This window comes from Lissotriton vulgaris, chromosome 12, assembly GCF_964263255.1.
Source record: "Lissotriton vulgaris chromosome 12, aLisVul1.2, whole genome shotgun sequence".
Lineage (NCBI taxonomy): Eukaryota > Metazoa > Chordata > Amphibia > Caudata > Salamandridae > Lissotriton > Lissotriton vulgaris.
The window spans coordinates 741032886-741056571 of NC_141700.1; the positions used below are offsets into that span (position 1 = coordinate 741032886).

At 41.5% G+C, this 23686-nt stretch overlaps 1 protein-coding gene across 1 annotated transcript in view; it reads left to right on the plus strand.

The window, feature by feature from the left end:
- The window catches only part of LOC147678514 (extracellular calcium-sensing receptor-like), a 62279-nt gene that overhangs the window by 6418 nt on the left and 32175 nt on the right, over positions 1-23686 (plus strand). The window contains exon 2 of the mRNA XM_086945661.1: positions 8932-9223. Coding sequence (XP_086801787.1) covers positions 8932-9223 — 292 coding nt within the window. The remainder of the gene's footprint in view (positions 1-8931; positions 9224-23686) is intronic.

Below are 23686 nucleotides of genomic sequence, written 5' to 3' on the forward strand. Positions count from 1 at the left end.
CGTAGCCTTTTATTCACATCAAGCCAAGGAATTAACCACAGACCATTACCAAGTAAAGTATCCTTCTTGGATATATCAGAAATATTAACAGCATCACACTTTAGCTGCATCAACATGTTAACAGCAGTAAGGAAATTAAGTACGACATTACATTTAAACTTGAACTCGGCCGTACACTAAAATAACATGGCCATATATTTGAACTTTACACTTTAACTTTTTAACTTGGCCATACACTAGAACTTGGCCGTACATTTGACTTGGCCGTCTCAGCCACCAATGTCCTACTCTGCTGCGCACATTGTGCCGGCAGGCCACAACGCGCTACAGCCAACAGTTGCACTTTAACTTTTAACTAGGCCGTACACTAGAACTTGGCCGTACATTTGAATTGGCCGTCTCGGCCACCAATGTCCAATTCTGCTGCGCACATTGTGCCGGCAGGCCCCAACGCGCTACAGCCAATAGTTGCACTACTTGAGATCAAGGGCACCGCATAACGCACCGGCCACCGGGGTACCTGCCCACAGGCAACCTCCCCAAGATTGTTCTCAGTCCATACGTCGTGGGTTAGGGCAGTAGAGTCCAGGACTACCGGCAGGTCAGTCCCTCCTCCCCGCTGACCCACTGCAAACGTGGAATCTACCCCCTCCGTCTTTGCTGTTAACTGTCAGCGCTCCGCAACGCCTTACTCTTCTACTGGGTGGGTGGGTGGTCGACGACGCTTCTTCCATCCAGGCTGTACATGAAGGGGACAAAGAGAACAAAACCCCTCATGGCACAGCCTCAAATAGCCTGCTAAGTTTCGTTTCCTGCTAGTTTCATTTCTACGTCAACCTGGCCAGCCAACCCCCTTCCTTATCCAGGGGCTCTAGAGGAGGCTCAGCCCTGTGGTGCTACTAAGGGTGCCCCTCCCCTAGGCGTGGGGGGCGCCTGTCATAATGCGCAACTTGTTTTTTTCTTGCTAGCAAAAATCATGGGGCGAGCGGATTTGCATTCCAACACAAAACTAGTATGTGTATCATTCTCAACAGGACAGATTGGAATAGCCTCATTGTTTGGGCTTGTTTTCTGTACGTACGTGCTGCAAATGCATTGTGCAGAGCCGTACGTTAATTTAAAGGGACGAATTCCCCAGTGTCGTATGGTTCTCATTGCTGGACATGCCACCCACTCCCTTTCTAAATTACAGAATAAAATTAACTCCACTTCGTGTGTGGAGGAGGAATCAGACACGGTCCTTGGGCAATTTGTGGTAATTACCTATTTTCTCTAAAATTCACGTTACACATATTTATGCATCTTCAGATGAACTCTGATGATGATGGCATCGCTGTTAATTCTCGCACATACAAGACACACACACTCGGACCCTGGAATATATATTTGAACCTTCCCCTACTGTGCACTGTCTAATGGGTGAGAAGTTATTTTATGAAAGTGCAGATGAAGCCAAACTAGTCTGTGAAGCAGTAATAGTGATGTAAGCCTAGCAAAGCAGGGCTCAGCCTTTCAAATGTCACCAGTATTGGATTGTTTGTGTTCTGGTTCAGGGAGGGCCTGGCCTGGCAGTTTGGAATGGATTGGTCCTATTTGAGCTTGACCAAGACTGATTTGCTTATGATTGGGCCAAAACTGAAGTGGCATGGTGTGAAACTGTCATGGACTGGGATGTGGCCCAAGTAATTACCTGTGGCGCTGAAATTAATTCAGGCATTCCATCCATCACATTTTTGTATTTTTCACTTGTTTGTATGTGCTGATTAAATATAGGTGTCATTGGTCACGTTTTTCGAATTCCCAGCCGTAATACTCCCTTAATGTTAGGCGATTTTACATCGTTCTGAGGGGTGCAAATAAGTCCCCAGGGACTTTTTTTGCCACATCTTAAAGAGGTAAGCTACACACATAACTTCTCTCTGCACAGATTTATGTGTGATATTTATATGGTCCTGGTCCCCGTGGTGTACACTATAGAGGAATTCTGCAGGCTATTGGGGCTATACGTTAATTAAATAATTGTTAGTATATCCCTTCTGCAATGCCAACCTAGAACGCACGATCCATCTGGGGAGTGGGACCTTAACAGGTTCTCCACACACCTTTCATTATATGCATATCCAAATCCATCATGCATAGGTAGACCTGCTGGAGAGTAATCTGGGGAAAGCTATAGGATTGTTATGGTCACAGGTCTCCTTTTAGAACCCTCGACCATTGTTTGTGATGGGCCGTATAGTGCGGTCTAAAATGGTAATACTCTCCCACCTCCTCTATTACTTTGCCAACCTTCCAATCTTGATCCATTCCTGAAAATTCAGTGAGTTGGACATCCTTTTAAATGAACTAATTTGAGGCATGGGTAGGAAACGCATAGCATTTGTAAAACTTAAACCCCCAACCTCGACATGGGAGCCCCTGATTTCTCGAACTATAATATTTCAACACAACTGGAATGGCCGGCATACTGGTTGGCTGGATACAACCTCTTGAAGAAAGACCTTATGCAATCTCAGATCTGGGAGTGAGTCCTTAATGGTGTACTCTTCCCTGGCTCTAATAGTCCTGGTCACCCATTCACTTCTGCTCACTACTGCTATGGCTGCTTAAAATGATGTTTCTCTCACAGTAAATCAACAAAGTCCTACGCAGCGGCCTTCCCACTTAAGGGAATCTCTACAGGGCATGCCACCCTCATGTCCAGGTTTCTGTCAGCATGATGGGGACTTATTCACTGGTGGCTTGCTCCTTAGCTTCCAGGAATTGCTGGATCAACGGGTCTGCAAAGCAGCAGTTTTCTTTTATATGGCACTTAGGAAAGTAGAATGTGCTTTCATGGTCTGGTCACCCCCAATTTTTGCTGGTGTCATTATGTTTTTCTGACTAGTCTGACTGGGATACTGCTAATCAGGACCCCAGTGTCTGTGCTTCTTCCCTAAATTTATCATGGTGAGTACTTAGGTACACTACTGATTGGCTACTGTGGTACCCTTGTAAGTTCCTAGTATATGGTACTAAGGTACCCAGGGCATAGGTACCCCAGGGGTCTCCCATGGGCTGAAGTATGTGTTGTGCCACCCATGACAGACCATTTAAATTGTGATATCAGGTCTGCCATTGCAGCCTGTGTAAGCTTGTGCTAGCGCCATTTATGATAGATATAGGTTTCCCTATATCTGAGGTCATTACACTTAAAACCTACTAGTCGCCCCTAAGGCCTTTCAATACGGCATTCGGGGTGCTGGGTCCTAAGTTTGAGGGTGCCCCTGCATGAGCGGGGCACCCCTACCCTGCTCCCCCTAGTAGTAATTGCTCACTGTGCTTGCTGGCTACACACCATATGGGGGCTGGTTTCAACTTTACTTTGTTCTCCCTGATTCACTACTCATGTCTATTTTTGGTGCTCTCTGAAAGAATGTCTATGGGTACACATATGACTGGATGGGTAACCTGGTGCTCTTTAAGGTCATCATCTACTATTTACTGTGTTTTGAAAGTTGATACAATTAAATATTTAGTGACAAATGTGCTGTAAAAGGCAACATTTTGGTCTGTCTTTTTCCACTCGCTCGTGGTGCACCACACGGGGGCTGGTCTGGCTACATTTGCCAGGGCTGCTTTCAGTTCCCTGTCTGGACCTGATGATTAGCCCTGGAAAGATTTCTCAGGCCTGCCACTGTGAGTCATTAACTGCCATGTCAACTTGGCAAGTGCACCCACTTGCCAGGCCCTACCCTTCCCTTATATTATACTTTGGACACCCCTATGATAGGCCCAAGGTACCCTCCTGGGCAGGGTGCAGTGTATGTGAAAAGTAGGACATGCACTGGTGTGTGTAACATGTCCTGATAGTGAAATACTGTCAATATCGTTTTCTCTACTGAAAGGCTATCTATCCATCGGACAGAAAGGGGAATGCTTTGTAACATTTTACATGCATATCTTCCCATAGTGATACGATAGTAAAATGGAGTCTGGTATCCCTGAACTCAGGATTTAATAAAACATCTTTTAGTATAGATGGTTATTAACGTGTGTGGTTGAAAATACCACTTTTTTGAAAGTGGCTATTTTCCTGTTAAACCATCCTGTGTGCCTCTGCCTGGTTGTGGACTGACTGTCTGGCTTTGGCATGACAGGGGCTGGGGAGGTGCAGCGGCTTCAGGAGTCTGGATTCGTCAGCACTAGGCTGAATAGTCCTGATCTGTATTTGAAGTGGTAGGAGGAGTAACACTTGTACCTGAATATGGCTGTGCCTGCCCTCCACAATGCTGGCTCTGCCCCCCCCCCCTGCGGTGTGTCTGGAGCTGAGGCTCACACTGACAACAAATGTTGTTGTGCACTTGCAGAGTGCCCCCAAGAACTGGTTTGAACTGGGCTTAGAGCCCCTAGCACAAAGAGAACAAATACATTTTGAGGTATAACTATCCGATCCAAACCCCCAGACTCTTAGATCATTCCTGGAATTCAAGAGGAACCTTTGCCAAGGAGAAGAGCTGGAGAGACTCAGGAGAAGTACTGTCCTTGCTGTGTGTCTGGGGTTGTCCTGCAATTATTGTTTCTGCCAAGGAAAGGAGAAGGACTTTGATGTGTGCTGAGCCCCCTGCTTGAAGGAGATCTCCAAGGGCCTGAAGTGCACTGGCCTCCTGTTCTGAAGTCTCAGGGACACAAAGACTTCACCCCAGGTCCCTTGTACTCTGCAACTGTGAGTTCTGACCTGCCAAGAGGTGCCTGTGCCAGTTTGGGCCTCTGGAGGTTGTTGCTGCTGTTTGGGAGCTGGAAACAAGAAGAAACTCAAAGAACTAAAGAAATCAATGCATTGAGGGATCACAGCTGAAGAGGACCGATGTAGCTGTGCTCAACGCCACCACATTGATCGCCGACTCATCCAGGATTTCCACACATCGTACCCGTGTGGCAAGTTCTTCTGACGTAGCACCTGCGGACCAAAACCACCATGAAGAATTAATGCATCACTCCCCGCCCAGACCAGATTCAAGGCAATCCTTCCTCTGCGTGTAGCAGGATTGTCGCATTGCCTCACCAATGTCTCAGGAGTGTTGCCTCTCTATTACTTACGACGCTGCAGCTGTTTGGCTTGTGAACGTTGACGCATCTACAGGTAATTTGGTGAAACACAAGTTCTTGAAACATTTGGAAAGTCATATTTTGAACTGTGTATGCCAGATTTGTGTTGTTTTAGTATTGTTTAGTTTAGATAAAGATATTTTATTTTTATAAACTGGTGTGGTGTCGGTTTGTGGTATTTTCACTGTGTTACTGTGTGTGTTGGTAAAAATACTTTACACATTGCCTTTGGGATAAGCCTCTCTGCTTGTACAAGCTACCGAGGAATTGAGGAGGGGTTATCTAAAGTGTGTATCTCCCTTACCCTGACTAGAAGCAAGGGTCCCTATTTGGACAAAGTTACCTACCTATGCCAACTAGAGACCCCCATTTCTAACAATCATTATCACATTCGCTACTTTCTTTATCAACATTACCTTATTTCCTTCTCTTTTCCTCTTTCTGCCTTTTCTTCTCCCCATTCTCTTTCCTTTCTTTCCGATGACAAAGTCTAATCATTTGATAAATAAAAAACAGACATAGTTTTATAATAAACAAATACACAAATCACTTTCTCTATTAACTAGTCTTTATACTGCTCACCCTACTTGGTCTCCAGTTTTGCACTTGTTTGTCTAAAAAGTGTACCTACATTCATGGGTACCAGGCTCTGCTAATTAAACTGCAAAGTGAAGTAACATTAAAGCATTTTATACTGGTGTATGTGGTCTAGTGGACGAGGTGAGGGCTGTTAATTCACGTTCAGACTAGCCTTTGGGGCAGACGGTCAGTGCTCAACAGGCTGGTCTAACAAGTCAGGGTGTGGGACGGTTTTTGGGCTGTTCGTGGGCTTATTTTATGGGCTGCTTAGCCATTTTTTATTATAAGGTTCCCTGATATTAAAATAAACATTGCCCACGTAAACTTCTGTAGCTTGCAAACTACTTATAGAGCCTATTTGTACAGGTTCAAAATGTCCCAAATTTGCGAAACAAGCCACTTTTCTATGCTATGTAATTCGTTAATGGGGGACACTTTTATTTTGGTACACCGGCCTAATTTGTATCCAAGTCAGAACTTGTGTTCATCCATGAGATCAGAGTTTTTATCATTGATTCTTCAGCTGTGAGATCCTCGGTAACCTACTTCATATCTTGGTGCCTTTTTGATATATTTTCTGAGACTGGGAGTGCTTACAAATACTCCAATGTTCAGAATTATATTATATAAAACGTGTTTGTTATAAGAAAATGTTATTTTGTGGGTCTAAAATCTTCACGCAATTAAGGGTCTCAATGAAGAACATAATATTTTATTACATTTTCCATAGTTGGAGATGTTTTTCCTGCAACATTTAGATCACAGTGAATGAGATATTGTTGCCTGACCCATTTTGTAAGATGTATTTTGATTTGATTTTATCATGCTTCAAAAGTACATCTCTTTTCTAATGATATGTATATCAGTCAAGGATTTCAGGTGCTTGGAGCGTGATTAAATATTTAAATCTTGTCTTGTCTTATTTTGACCATATTGCACTTTCTATATTATGTCAGCATTCCACAGGTATTATGCATAGTCAATTGCATTCCAATGACTTTGGACAGTATTGTAGTACTTTTCATTTTGTACTGCCACACACCTTCAGAACGCTTATCAGCGGCAGCCTGTAAATATGGGTGCCAGGGCTCCTCCCACTCCACTTTTGAGAGCAAAGTTCAGCCTGACAGATACTCACTATGTCAGGGTCAGTCGGCCAGACGTTTTACATGCACCAATGCACTGGCGGCTGACGATGTGAGTCAAGCTTTGCCATGCTGAAGATCTTGTAAGGTGCTGAAGGCCACTGGAGAGAACCAAAGTACACATAAGACAACAGGAGCAAAAACACCACCCATGACAACCAAGGGTCCATTAAAGTCCAACAGAAGGAAGTGAACATCACTCTCCTGCATTTTTCGTCTATGGGTCTAGGACAGCAGAGTTACTACAAATGATTTCTTGAAAGGCTGTGTTAGTTGTTTCCTGCTTTGGAGGCAGCTTAGCTAGGCTCTTGGTCAGGAATACAAGGGTTCCATAGATTAGGACCCACCCTCATTGCAAGCATCTGCTGTGTCTCTGCAGGGTGTTGGGAAATTGAGGCATCTGATGTCAAGATGCTGACTGTAGGTTTTAGATGGATTGAACCAGGACAAATTGAACTTTATTTTCCAAATAAATTGGATTCAATTTTTTGGATTTGTTAAACAGTATTAAAGTATTTTTAAGAATAAAGGGCCTCCTTAGACTTCCGACCAACAAATTAACAATGTAGGATGTTGGAAGTCAAACTGGCCGGAAATTTCGGCGGGCTTCCGTCGACCAGCCGGAATTTGCAATCCCTAGGACGGCGTTTCCACTGTCGGGATTATGATGTTGGTTTCAGAAAGGCTTTCCATGTTGGGCTTTCTGACATGGAAAACCTGTCAAAAAGTGACTTTGTGTGCCCCTGGCTGGGCCACCTTCTTCCTGCAGCCTCCGGGTGGGGGCAGAGGGGGCCACTAAAGTCCCCCCTGTAAATCCCTGCACCTTGTGGCAGGCACATGATGTGCCTGCCACACAGTGCAGGATTTTACCTAAACTCCCATTTCTCTACAGAGAAATGAGAGTTTGAGCCTGCACCATGTGCAGCCACATCATAATGCGGTGTTCAGAACCGCCGACCTACGACCGGTCAGTTCCCACACCGAAACCGTGTCGTGCAGACTCAAGTCCACACAACATCGTAATTAGGGACTAATTGTTATGATGGATGAGATAATAACAATTCAGTGGCAAATATTGCAATAGCCATATGCAATATAAACAACTTTTGATTACATTTGGTTTTAGTATCAATTGGTAATCAGGGTTTTGTTTTCAGTTCTGTTTAACAGGTCTGAAGCATTAGATATGTTCATGCATATCCTAGCAGCCTGATTTTATAGTCATTGAAGTCTGTCTGTCAGATTCTTGGGACATTGGAAGATATCACTATTATACACTGCAGGACAGAGGTTTCCAGAGAGGGACCCAAAATTGTAACTTAGGGATATTCAAGTTCATAGTGCAAAGTATCACCAGATGAGTATTATCAGATGAGTATAAGGAGGTAAATACATCTACTGGTTGAGGATCATTGGTAGAACTGTTAAAATCCCAGTCTGCCATAGCAGGGAGTGCGGAATTTGCAACTGAGCAGCCAAGACCTAGAGGAGTTTCCATCAGCTTAGGGTTTGAGCTTCTTCAAGCCTAGTGAGAAGGGCACATCACAAGGTCAGTGTAACTTGGTCATTGGCACACCTTCAAGACGCACCTGTACTATAACACAAAGTGCACCTAATCAGGTTCCAGTTGAATCATAAGAGGTGTTGGTAGGGCATCACCCACATCTACCATTTTCAGTTGTTGCGTGGCTGTTTTTGGATTTGAACTATGCATCTCATCATAGGCTATGTGCACAAGAGAAGGCCCTTAATGCACAGTAAGTCAACCTCTGTTGAGGAGGACAGCTTATAGTTTTAAACTCAGGTTCATCTTGAGCATAAGTGACCTTCATATAAAGTGTTGGTCTGTGATGAAATGCAGAACTTATAACAAAACTCACTCATGTGAAATCGACTAAGCCAGGATGTGCTGGCAATCTTGCTGGCAATCTATAAAGTAGTTACATTTGAAATATTCCGGATGTGTCAGAAAACTGGCACGGCTGAGGAGGTCCTCCCTCATCCTATCCAGGAGATCATTTGCTGGCTGATGTTTGGTGACTGATCAATGTAAAACTTATTTTGTACTGTATGCACAATGCATAACATTCCTTTACAGTAATGTCTGTTTGTTCTCCAGCTTTCGCACTCAGAATTACCAGGGGCTCCAGGCAATGATATTAGCTGTTGAGGAGATCAATAGGAACGTCCTCTTATTGCCGAATGTCACCCTCGGTTTCCAGATCTATGACTCCTGCAGGATGAGGCAGCGTTCCCTCGAGGGGACCTTGTGGATGCTGGCTGGAAAAAAGCACCCAGCACCAAACTTTCTCTGCCAGCAGAACCTGCCACTTGTGGGGATCATTGGCGATGCGGGGTCATCATCTTCAATTGTCATGGCACGGGTGCTCGGCTTGTATCGATTTCCACAGGTAAGAAACCATAAACAACCAAAGAACAGCCATTTACAGTAATTTTGCTTGCCTTGTAGAGTAAGAGTAGGATTTCAACAAATTGTATTCCAAGAGTAAAGTTTGCTCAATTATGAGTACCATATGTGGCTCCATCTACATTTGGAGACTTACAGTTGTTACTTGAAAAAATCTCCCTGACATATGAACTCTGTAGTATCATTGCTACTACCCAATGGGATTGTCCTGAAACTCTTTGCTTTTTTAGCTAGTTATTTAATTCAGAAAGTTATAGTGACCGGAAGAAGATAGAGTGACCACATCCATCAGGTCATTATGGACACTGTTTACAGTCCCGGACTTTTGTGTGATAACCTGATGCATTTTGGGGTTTGTTGCCATGTTTTGCTTCTATTAAACATATTAGACCAAGACTCCTGAAATCACTTATTTATAGATGAAAAGTTCAGGACTATAAACAATGTCCTTCAGGGTTAGACTGTCCTTTAGGTGATCGGATAGTGCCTGATGGGCATGTCTGACTGATCAGTGAGTGGGCTGTTTCTGTGATTGTTTATGGAACGGATTATTGGTCTGCTGGGGCAGATTTGATTTCTCTAATAATAAAGAAGAATTCATCTGCCTCAAGAACAAATACATGCAGTCTCCCATACCTTGCACTTATGCAGCATGATTTTACAGTTTTTAAACTTCAAACATTTGCAAACATGGTCTACTTTTTTTTAGCTTTCTAATTCATTAATGGGTGGTACTTTTATTTTGGTGGCTGGACCTATTTCCTGTCCAAGTCTAACACAGGTGTCCTTAGTGAGCTGGACTGAGGTGGTGACTTAAGGAACAGATGGCAGCTATACAAATACACAAAATGTTTCAAACTTATTTATGCATTCCAGATTGTGAATATTCAGCCCAGAATGGAGGGAAATCACTGTTTCAACAGAACCATCTGCAATTTACAACTGTAACGTTAATACCCTGTCTTCAACTATGCTGATGATCTTCATTTGGTGTTTGATATTGTTTCCTCTGCCACCTCAGTCTCCAATTCTCAAACCACCATTAGCGACTGTATGTATGCCAGCCAACTTAAGCTTAACCCTGATAAGACTGAGCTGATCCTGACTGGAGGCACTTCTATCCCATGGAATTCCAACCTTTGGCCCCCTCTCTTAGGCAACCCGCCTCGTCCAGCTGAATCTGTAAAAAGTCTAGGAGTTATAATAAGTAAGGACCTGTCCATGAAATCTCAGATTGGTGCGATTGTATCATCCTGCTTTTTCCAGCTACGAAGAATCTGGAAAATCTGTAGATTGCTAACTACCGAAGCATTAACTCTGGTCCTTTTCGCTCTGGTCAGCATATCAGCTCCATCACTTACAACTGGTTCAAAACCAAGCAGCCAGGCTTATCTTCCACCAACCCAGATACCAACATGTCCACCCTTTGATGAGGAGCCTCCATTCGCTCCTGGTGGCTAAACATTGTGTATTTAAATTGGGATGTACTATCTTTAAAGCCCTGGTTGGCCATGGACCGGCATTTATTTCTTCTTTGATACATCGTTGTACTCCTGTTCGTGAACTTCGCTCTTCCCACCTGAACATGCTTATCATTCCCTCTATTAAACGGAAAAAACATGGCGGTATTAGATTGTCCCTCTGGGCCCCCCAATTTTGGAACTCCCTTCCCACGGAACTTAGATCAGTAACCTCCTACAGTCAGTTCAGAACTCTTCTTAAAACTTCTCTATTCTCAAAGGCATATGAGTAAGCTTCTGTCACCATTCCATTGCTACATTCTGCTTACAGTGCCATGAAACCATTTGGTGTAAGTGCGCTATACAAATGATTTTAACATAACATAACATAACATAACATACCATAACATAACATAACATAACATAACATAACATAACATAACCTAACATAACATAACATAACATACCATTAATGCTCATAACTAGTGCATCAGTAATGTTTTCAGGGCTCAGCTACACACAAAAATGATTAAAACAATTTAGAAATCTATCTATCTATCTATCTATCTATCTATCTATCTATCTATCTATCTATCTATCTATCTATCTATCTATCTGTCTGTCTGTCTGTCTGTCTGTCTGTCTGTAGTCTGTCTATCTATATATATATATATATATATATATATATATATATATATATATATATATATATATATATATTTTTTTTTTTTTTTTTTTTTTTTTTAATTCCACTCGTTTCCTCTCAACTTGCGCCCACCATCCGGAACCACAGCAAAAGAAGAAACGGAAGACCCAGAGTGCAGGTGAGTTTTTTAATTTTCAGCACACCTCGTCAGCATAACGTTTCGGCCTACACAGAGGCCTTGGTCACATGACGCACCGAGAGAAGTGAGCTAAATTTAAAGTGCTAGTGCATAAAAAACAGTACATTTGTTTGGCCAATACAATGGGAGGGAGATGTCCTTAATGAACATAGAAAACATCTTGCGTAAAGTACAGAAAGAAATAGAATATATATATATATTCCTCACACGGACCCAGCCGAGCTCCAGTTCGTAGCCCAGCAGCCCGGAAACACCACAGCACAAACGGAATCCAAAACGTAATTTCTTCAAGTTGAGGTAATTTTTATTTTTTACAACACCATTTTGTGCAAAGCAAGGAGGACGGTCAACGCATTTCGGCGATTGCCTTCGACTGGACTGGACTGGTATATATATATATATATACTCACTGAAAAAAACATAGGTTTCAGGCAGGTTTTAGTTAGGCATTATCATTTAAAATACCTTAAAAATTCACTGTAAAAACCATAGGAAATTCCTCAGTTATAGTTAGTTGTACTAACTGTAACTCTCGCACCCACAATTCACTGGTGATGATGTCACATATTACATCATTCATGACATGGTCATTGACATCACTGATGACATCTCAAATGGCATCACTGATGACATCACTGATGACATCACTGATGATATCATCCAGTGAATGTGGTTTGGTTTATTATTTAAATATGTATTATATATACAGCAATCTGCATTGTAGAATCAGTGGATATATAATAATATCTGGATAGAGGACTTAGTAGCAGTGTGATTGACTGTTTTCTTGAGTAATTTATAGTGCCTCACTAAATACATTGGATAGTGACTAAACTGTGTGAATATCTGTATTACTTGGTCAGTTGTTGTGTAAGCTGCTGCACCAGTTGGTTACTAGCTACGTGAAAGTCTATATTAGTTATTGATTAGTTAACTGATTATTTGTATGGGAGAGTGAATGTGTGTGTAGTTCAGTGGGAGATCTGTGACTGCCCAAAGATATGTGAATAGTTAATTCAGTATGTATATGAGGTTAAGACTACGTGTTATAATAGTTGTTTGGGTGAGTGAATATCTTTATGGATGTGGGGAGGAGAAAAAATATTTCTCAATGGTACATGTCCAACAAAGTAGAAACAATAAAAGACAGTGTTTGTGACAGTTGTTGAATATAAATAAGTATACATAAAACTCATTGATTGCATGAGTGACTGTTTAGATAACTGTAGATAACTGTATACTTGTAATAGTGATTTCATAAAACACTAAGTTTGAGTTACTATCTATATGAATAAATGAAGTGCTATTTGTATAAGTGTGTAGCTGAGTAAATGTAAATAGGATACATTGTTTGCAAAAGTGAGTAGGATGACTGCATAACTGAATATGATGTGTGCTGGTGTGTAATGTCAATATAGGTGATAGTGTTCTATTGATCATTGACAACATGTATGAGTGAATCTATAGGTAATTGATTAGATGTATGTGTGGATATAGGAATCACTTAGTGGGTTTTTAAATACTTGTTTTGCTGTGTCAATGGATTCAAATATGGTAATCTGTATTTTACAGTGAGTGATGAAAGGTTATACTAGTGTATGATGAGGTGTATCTGATTGTCATGTGGATGATGTCATCAGTGATTTTATCAGTGATGTCATCAGTGATGTCACTGACCATGTCATGAATGATGTAATATGTGACAGCATCACCAGAGGATTGTGGGAGCGAGAGTTACAGTTAGTACAACTAACTATAACAGAGGAATTTCAATAGTTTTGTATGAGTCAAATGTCCAGCTAACTATAACACCCCTGAAACCTATGGATTTTTCAATGAATTTCTATGTTTTTTTAAAATGATAATTCCAGACTATAACCTGCTTGAAACTTATTTTTTTTTCTGTGAAGTTCTAAGGTTTTTTTAATGATAATTACTAACAATAACCTGTCTGAAACCTATGTTTTTTAGTGAATTTCAAAGGTTTTTTAAATGCTAATCTCTAATTATAATGTCCATTAAGCATATCTGTTTTTTCTTTCTTTTTAAATTATCATCCCAATCTCAACCTAGTAAAAACTGCAAATATCACCACCATTTAATTGATTCCTTTCGCCAACAAAATTGCCACAAATCACTACAAAAACAGGCGATAGCTCCACTTCCCAGTAACAAATTAGCATTAACATTTAACTGGTGTAAGGAGGTCGACTATCTACTGCGTGAATTACACCTAACTCACACCCATATTTAAAGACGAATATGTGATAGAGGTACTAATCATGCACGTCCGACACCCACCAAATTCACAACATCCAGCGCCACCACTACAACAACCCCCCCCCAGGACCCCTCCCCCCTACTACCTCAGAGGCAGTGCAAAACAGGACAACAGACCTGCCCAAGATACCATATCCTCTCAACTGCCCAATACCTGAATGTTCAGAGATGTGGCAATCAACTATGTATAAGGGAGTAAAATCGCACATCAACAATAATTTACAGAATCCAAAGTGTACCGGTCATGTGCTATACACAACTCACTATAAAAAAAAAAACTTTTCCATGTGGAGATATAGTATTGATACATATAGTGTACTGCACAGTGGATGCAAAAATATTATCTCAGACACTGGGGAATACCTTGGTCATGTAGCTGTGTTGTTCCCCCCCTTGAAGCAGAAGCATAGTGGGATGGTCCAACGTATGAAACTCCATCGTAAAAGTAGAAATACATAGGATACACATTGGGCGTGGTTCACTTGTGTGAAGACAAAAGACTCTGGCACAGCAAAGGTTCTCACCCTGCCACCTGCCTGCAGCCATGACCACGTTTCTCCTCGATACAGGCCTATTCCAAACTCAATGCCCCAGCACCGCAGACTTATGTCTGCATCGACTACTGCCTTCGATCTACACTGTGGACAGAAGGGTTCACAACTTGAATTCAGCTTTGGATCTACACTACGAACAGAATTAAATCAAGCCTTGCTTTATTTAAGGTACAGACAATTTTACTTTATGTCTTCCGATTTTGTCAAAGGATGGGACAAAAAGCATTTGTCTATAACTGTGCTGACTACTGCCTTTGATCTACACTTTGGACAGCAGAGTTCACAACTTGAATTCAGCTGTGCATCTATACTACGGACAGCATTGAATTAAGCCTTTCTTTATTTAATGCAGAGATAATTGTACTATATGTCTTCAGATTTTGTTAAAGGATGTGACAAAAAGCATTCCTCGATGTCTGTCCTGACTATTGCCTTCAATCTACAATGCAGACAGCAGGGTTCACAACTTGAATTCAGCTTTGCATCGACACTATGGACACATTAAAGTTGGCCTTGATTTATGTAAGGCAGAGACCATTTTGTTAAAGGATGCGACAAAAAACATTCCCCAAATGTACACTGCGATCAACAGAGCGCACCACTTGATACCAGGAGCGCATCAGCACTACAGACAACATTGAATTCAGTCTCGATTTAGTTAAGGCAGACACAATTGAACTGTGTCCTCAGATTTTGTTAAAGTATGTGACATAAAAGCATTCCTCGATGTTTGTGTCGACTACTGCCTTCGATCTACACTGTGGACAGCAGGGTTCACAACTTGAATTCAGCTTTACATCTACACTATGGACAGTAGGAAATTCAGACTTGATTTATTTAATGCAGAGACAATTGTACTGTATGTGTTCAGATTTTGTTAAACGATGCAACAAAAAACATTCCTCAATGTCTGTGCTGACTACTGCCTTTGATCTACATTGTGAGGGCTCGTGATTCAAGCGGAATGGTGATTGCACATGACACATTCCAGTAGGCAAGAGACATTGTACCACTGCGACCCGCCCAAACCACGAATCATCGCAGGGTGCGCACATGCTGGGTTCACTGCACCACAAGTCACCTCCCCGTGGCCTTATTAAGACAGAATTCATTAGGCAAAAAACATTGCTCCCAGTGCGGCTGGCCCACACAATGCATCATCGCTGGCTGCGTAGAGGCTGAGAGCCACACCTATCACTAACTCCATACAGCTCAAGTCAATGCCACATGGCTGTGGGCCCTTCTTGACGACTGCCTCCGGTCTATACTGTGAACAGTAGGGCTCACAATTCAAGATTAGTACCAATCCAAATTGTGTAAGAGACTATAATCATTTAAGAAAACCAAATGCTCCCAATCTGCATCATCGCCACCAGACATACGTACCTATTTTGAGAAAGTTAGCATTCACTGCGTGAAGTGCAATCATTTAATTTGTTATTGAGAGCAATCAGTAGACCTAGTTTGCAGAACAACTGATAACCATCCATGGTAGTTTTTTTCCCCCTCAAAGTACATGCAATCCAGTTTGCAACATTCAATGCTTTGAGGGCAGCCCGTTCAGACCACCCGTCATCGCAGGGTCAGCACATGCTAAACACCAGACGTACCACTAACTCAGTACACCATAAATAATCGCCACGTGGCTTTATTAAGGCAAAATTCAGTACTCAAAAAATATTACCCCAGTGCGGCCTGTCCGGACCACACATCATTGCAGGTTACGTACACCCTCGGTCCCAAAGGTACTACTAACTCAGTGCACCATAATTCATCACCACGTGGCCCTATTCGGGCAGAATTCAACTGACTCTTCATTCATTATTTGCAGAGTGCAGTACCAAACTAAGTAAAACGTCTATCAAACCCTATACAATATCCCTTTAGTACCCTTCCTTCAAAAACTTCTTTTATATCAGTTCTAGGTTTAGTTGAAAAACAAAATTCACGCTGCAAGTGCAAAGGCACACTCAATGGCATTCTACACTGCAAACAGCACAGGTCACAACTTGTACTATAATGTCCCAGAAACATACACATTTCGACAATTTATTCCATACATGTTTCATCTTTTATTTCAATCGTGATTACAGATAATGCAATACAGCCTAAGATCTACAATGCCGACAGCAGGATTTACAACTTGAATTCAGCTTTGGATCTACACTACAGACAGTAGGGAATTCAGCCTTGATTAATTTAAGGCAGAGACAAAAAATACTCCTGTGGCACTGCCAGTATGCTCAAACACCTTTAATCCCTGCATCCTGTGAACTATGCTCACAAAGAATGTAGAACACTGCGCCAAAATGAATCTCCACCACCGGCAATACCAAAGGGGCACATTATCAAGAATGGGGTTAAAAGATATTGCTGGTTTAGCAGCAGAAAACTGCCGCTAAAGCGGCTATAATGGGCTTGATAATATCCCCTTGAGAATTTCAATAGAAGTCCAAGCTCTGGTGTGAACATGGGCTTCTATTGGAATTCTCCAAGTCATATTATCAAGCCTATTATCGCCGCTTTAGCAGCAGTTTTCTGTCACTAAACCAGTGATAATTTTAACGCTGTTCTTGATAATGGGCCCCCAAGTACCTCTGGGGCATCACCTTTAACATCGCCACCAGACATACGTCCCCATTTTGAGAAAGTTAGAATGCACTGCATGAAATGCAATTGTTTAATTTGTTATGGGGGCAATCAGTAGACCTAATTTACAGAGCAATTGATAACCATTGATGGTAGTTTTTTAATTCCCTCAAAGTTCATGCAGCCCAGTATGCAACAGGCAATGCTTTGAGTACAGACTGCTTGAACCACGCATCATCGCAGAGTGAGCACACGCTGAGCACCAGACGTACCCCTAACATAGTGCACCATAAATAATCACCATGTGGCCTTATTAAGGCAAAACTCTGTAGCCAAAAGACATTCTTACCAGTGCGCGCTCTGTCTGAACCACGCATCATGGCAGGCTCCACACAAACCGACCCTACCTTAGCGCACCACAACTCATGAACGCTTTAAGATAGAATCGTCTGTGTATTATTTCACATATAGTGCTCCTACCTTTGTACAGCAGAAGTCATAAACAGTTTATGACTGAATATCTGTGTATGTTATCATGATTACTATTCTACTTGTTACAAACAGCAACGTAATAAAATGGAGTAGAGTACACATGCCCGTACCGACTTCAACTATCTATATGTGTCTGTGTACTTATTATGTTAAAATGCTGCTCCTGTGCCTAACCACATTATATTGTGCAGTAAACAGCGTATGCAACCATCTTACCTCTGCCAGTAACAAATACTTAGATAATATAACTTTCTCTCGCTCATTCTACAAATACGAACGTACAAAGTGGATGAATACAATACTGCAAAGTAAGTGTAAAGTCAATTTATAAGGGGGTGCTATTTCTTTTTTATTTTTTTTGTATATTTATATAGACTGAAGTTGACCCAAAACTATATCAGCAATTTACATGAGCACCGTATTTACAGTACATTTTCAGGCACGCGTGGATTACATAATTTCTCTTCAAACACAGGATGTGGACACGCCTGGAACACTCATTTCCAGCACCAAGTTCAACAGTATACCTGAATGACCACGTACGTATATATATTAACTGCCCTTCATGTGCCCAAAACTGCAACCTTAAGCTTTCACAGCCCTGTATTACTACAGCTACAACACTCCACTGAATGTACAAGAAACATTTATATTCGCAGAAATGCGTCATGTCCACCATCTTTCATGTGTGCAACTATGGATGACCATAAGGTCAGTGATACCCCGTACCTTCCATGTTGCCATGTTGTGGGACTTTACAGACATAATGACACATTTGCGTTTAAGAGCCGGGTGACAGCAGTACTACAACACGGACACCCCAATCAGTTGATTCTCATATAGCTCACGACTGAACCACGCCCATAGTTCGGAGTCATCGTTCACAGCCTCATGCAGCACTGGCATACGTGAGTCCAGCCTACTCCGCTTACGCTAACAGGAAAACACAACAAAGCTACATGGCCCAGATTTCCATTGAAGTGATTTCTTACTTCTAGGTCTAGTTGTCAGAACGGCACACACACACTCCCTCATGGTTGGTATACACCCGCACCACACCTATCCAGCACATGCGTCACTACGACCATGACCCTACCAATAAAAAAGATGGGGCACACGTGATCTACGCTGTTTTGGAGTTGCTCTCATCTCATTCAATCATTGTAAATAACTTAAAATACTTTAAATACATAATTACATGAATGGCCAGCAACACTGTCAAGGTGGCGCCCGCAGGTCCTAAGGATGTAACATCCCATGCATACTCCAAACTTGCACGAGTGACATTATTAAGGCCAGTGCCCATGTGAAAGGTGTTCACGGTGCCTCCCATGATGACGCGGAATTGACACCATCGTTCGTGTCATGGGACTCACACAAAATGCGTGAGTTGCGGTAGCCAAGTTTGTCAATGAAGTTGCATTGACAATCCAACCAATAGCCTATCACTCCTGTACCGTTACCGGATGTAATTGGGCAAGGTGAAAGTAAAAATTAAAGTCAATGACCAGGCTAAAACCGTCCCCCCATAAACAGATCTACCAAGTGCAAGTGCAGCCGGGGAAAAACAGAATAGTCCAGGTAATCATGAACAAGTACTAAATAAGTAGTATTTATGAGAGCTGAACCCCCAGGGATGGCAAGTGCCAGAATAAGTTAAGTTTAAACAAACCAGATACCAAGGGGGGGGGGTCAAAACAGGACAGTGCCGGCAGCCAAGCCCCTTGTAATGGCAAGTGACAGAATGCATCATGTAGAAACAAATGAACTACCAGGGGGGGAGAACAGGACGGGGCGGGCTGTCAAGCCAGGCAGAAGCATGTACCAAATGGACCCAGGTGGCCTCAAACAACAGTGAAGAAAATTAAGAAACAGTCATACTGAAAGGTCCAGTGCACTTGGAGTTACCATTTTCACACTAAAACTGGCAGTGTTGTCATAAATGTTTGTCGCAGTGCTCTTGAAAAAACAGAGAAGAGAAAAAGGGTAGGAAGCCCGTGTGAGGTGAGTGCTGGTGACTTGGGCCCCTTCCTTTCTTCCTGTTAAGTAAACTAAATTAAAATTTAAAACATAGGATCATCTGACCCTATTAAACACACTAGCATCATAACTATGAAACACATTTCTAACATCTTGGGCACAAAAATGATTCATGGATTATAGAAAATGAGCTAAGAACACAGGGTAAAAGCAGAAATAATGGTGAATGCACTTATTCCTTGAGGTGTACAGCCAATTCCTCTTCCTGGTTCAGACCCCCTGGTGTTTTAGTTTGGAAGTCAATAATGAGCTTGGACTCTATCTGATGTAATTTGAGGACCCTGTTCCCACTTCTAGGGTTTTTGTGTACCTGTTCCAAGATGATGTAACTGAGCTCCTTGACATTAGAGAAATGTTTCTCTCTAAAATGTCGAGCGGCAGGGTATTTTGGATCATAGTTGGTGATGGCATGGCTGTGCTCCAAAATTCTCCTTTGGCCATGCATGTGGTACTCCCTATATACCATAGTTTTCATGTGCATTCTATGGCATACACAACAAAAACTGAACTACAAGTTAAAAATTGAGTGATGTTCTTGTGGCTCACCTGTTTGTGACATTTGCTGAACATACAGGCCTTACAGGGGCCGCAAGGCTAAAAATCCTCAATACCCTGCATGCCAGTGGGTGAATAAGTGGTAATATCACTCCGTACCAGCATGTCCCTGATGTTTCTCCCCCTTCGGTACGTGATACTGGGTCTCTCAGGGATCCTGTTCCCAATAACTGTCTCACTTTTGAGAATCCCCCAATTTTTGGTGACAATTCTTTTAATGGCCTGTGCATCAGAGCTGAATGTAAGTATCATCCTGGTCTTATCACCCTGGTTCTCCACAGTCAAAGGTTTATCGGAGATTGTATGTGTCCTCTCTATTTCAGCTGCTCTCTTGAGTGCAGTCTTCAGCACCCAATTGGGGTAACTCCTCTCCCTGAATCTCTCTGCGATGATCTTACTTTCGAGTATGTAACCCTCTTCAGTGTTGCAGTTCCTTTTTGCCCTCAGCAGTTCCCCATATGGAATACTCCACTTCAGAGTATCTGGGTGACTGCTGAGGGCATGTAGGACACTGTTGCCAGCCGTGGATTTGTGATGAAGAGAGGTGAGAACCTTATTAGCAATCTAACACAGCAGAGCAATCTATTACACTTAATGCAGTGTATTTTTGCGTTGGCAAATTGAGGACATATGTCCAGATGTTCAGAGGACATAGCAGCAGCAGAGGTGCTAGGAACTGCAGCTGGAGGGGTTTGAGACAATCTTCTACATTCCTCCCTTGCCAAGTTCACAGGATGCTGTGTTTTTAGATGTTTCATCATACTTGCGGTCCCACAAGAGTATTTTTTCAGAGGGTCACCTCTTGACAACACCCTTTTGCAGATCTTGCATGTCACCTTCACTGCATTCACTTTCTTCTGTCCCTCCGGTATAGAAAAAAACTTCCACACAACTGAGGTGTACCTCTCAGGAGGGGAGGTTCATAAACAAATTCCTCATCTGAAGAGATGTCAGAATTAGGAGCTTGCTTCTGTCTTGATGCCATTGTAAGAAATAATAGTGTACAATTTCCCCAAAAAGGTTCTTCTCAGCAGAGAAATGTTCCTCCCAAGAAAAGCCTAAGAAGAATGATTGAAATGGGTGGGGTCCTTTAATAGTTAGAATAGGAAGTGTTATGAACCAATCAAATGTTTTTTTTTAGTTCACATGGGGTTCGCGCACCGAGCGCACAGGAAGCACGCACCCAACGCGACTTCCCGAAATTGCATTTAAAAGTAATATAGGTTTATTAAAAGTAAAAGAATATTATTTTTATGATTAGCTCAGATAATGTCTTGCCTTAATATTTATATTAAATACATATATATCTTTTTAAACATTAAAAAAATTAGCGGGCGTCGTGCACCCACCGCGTCGAAAATGTATATGATGTCACGCGGAATGCGCGCCAGCGTCGCGTAACGTAATACGTATATTTCGCATATGCACCAGGAGTTGCGTACAGGTCGCTTAGCGATCGCCCAGGAAATATGCACCCATTGCACACCCTACAAGGATCCTACATAACAATCCTCTAATGGCGGCTAGGTTCCGTTCAGTGATCGAGAAAGGTACGCTTTGGCTGCGCGACTCCAAAACATTAAAGAAAATAATATAAATATATTTAAAAAAATATGAAATAAAAAAAATCAATATTACAATTTTAATATTTTTATTAACAATTTTTTTACTTATATAAAAAATATGTAATGTCATTTAAAAAATAAAATATGTAAAAATAAATAGTTAAAAAAAAAAAAATTGTAAATTAGTTTCAAAAAATAAATATAACAATTAATACATTTAAAAATTGTAATTGAAAAAACCTTTGAAATTCACTGAAAAAAACATAGGTTTCAGACATGTTATTGTTAGTTGTACTAACTATAACTCGCATGCCCGCAATCCACTGCTGATGATGTCACATATTTCATCATTCATGACATGGTCAGTGGCATCACTGAGGAATGTCAATGGTTTTGTACAAGTGGAATGTCCAGCTAACTATAACACCCCTAAAACCTATGGTTTTTTCAGTGAATTTCTAAGGTTTTTTAAATGCTAATTCCTAACTATAACATGTCTGAAACCTATGTTTTTTTCAGTGAATTTTAAAGGTTTTTTAAATGCTAATTCCGAACTATAACATGTCTGAAACCTATGGTTTTTTCAGTGTATATATCTATATATAGATCCAAGAAAACGCTGTCTCTCTTTCCTCACAAGACAACAAGTCGAGGCCCAGTTTGCTTTTTAAGTGAATTTATTTAGGCAACAACACCCAACGCGTTTCGCAGCCTTCGCCGCTTGCTCACTCGTGAGCAAGCGGCGAAGGCTGCGAAACGCGTTGGGTGTTGTTGCCTAAATAAAGTCACTTAAAAAGCAAACTGGGCCTCGACTTGTTGTCTTGTGAGGAAAGAGAGACAGCGTTTTCTTGGATTTACGGGGGTGAGACGAAACCCCGTCGAGGCCCGCCATGGAAAAGAGGCGCAGGCAGTTTTTCGTCAAAGCTGTGGTATCTATATATAGATATATACATAGATATATATATATATATATACACACACACACACACATACATATATATATGTACACAGATTCTTCTCACCTATGTTCTTGGTGAAAAACAAGCCACTCCGGTTGCAGGTTTTAACAATAATCCAATTTATGCAGGCACAAAAACAAGACGCATTTCGATTCCTCTCGGTGTCTTGGCCACATGACCTTTGGTAGAGTTTCCATCATTAAGTAAACGTAGCGTACTACGCGACGCCTGCTAAACAATGATAAACATAAACAAAAGACTGCCAACATTACATACTTATAGCTGTTTCCCTCGTTCGCAATAAAGTGATTTTTGTAAGCATAATGAATCTCATTTTTAAAACAGGTTTGGTTAAAAAAATTATATAAATAAACTGAGAACTTTCAGTGAAATCTGAAGCAGTAAGCTGTGCAATTGATTAACATGTCTATTTTGGATGCCTGTTAACTAAGTTCAAGCACCTCAGTTGGAACAATAGTACAGAAAACAAAAAGTGTAAGAAGATTTAAACAATATTGGTTCAGTGAACAACCTTGTGCGGTTAGTACCCATATTTAAATGTGTGCAACTTGGCACAAAGTCAAATCAGTTTCTGTACTTAATGGGTGACATTTGGGTATAGTACCGTTGAGTGGATCACAACAAAGGTGAAGCATATAATACATTTCAATGTGGTGCGATAAGTTGACAAAAAAAGCCGCACAATCTACACACAATTGATTTCTCAATCATTTCTGTTATCTGGGTAAAGTACCCTGTCCTACAGCGATCACAAAGTATATAATATAAGTCATTGTGGAGTACTGTCCTGGCAATATTGCTGGTCATTTTGCATGAAACCGATTCTACAGCCCTCCAGTATAATCATGTAGCAGTGAGTTACCTGCTTATCCAAATAAAACATACTCAGTTCGGCTTGTTTTACTCCCAGCAGAGAACATTGTGTACCCTCAAAATTATTGGTATTTACAAACTGTAAGAAGAGGCGGCTGTTGTATGAACTATGCCGGATCTCCATGCTTTTAACTTCCAGTATGCTGACTACTCTTTGTTGGCGGTTGCTCTCTGAGTACCATTCTGTGAGAGAGTAAACCAAAAGTGTGAGCA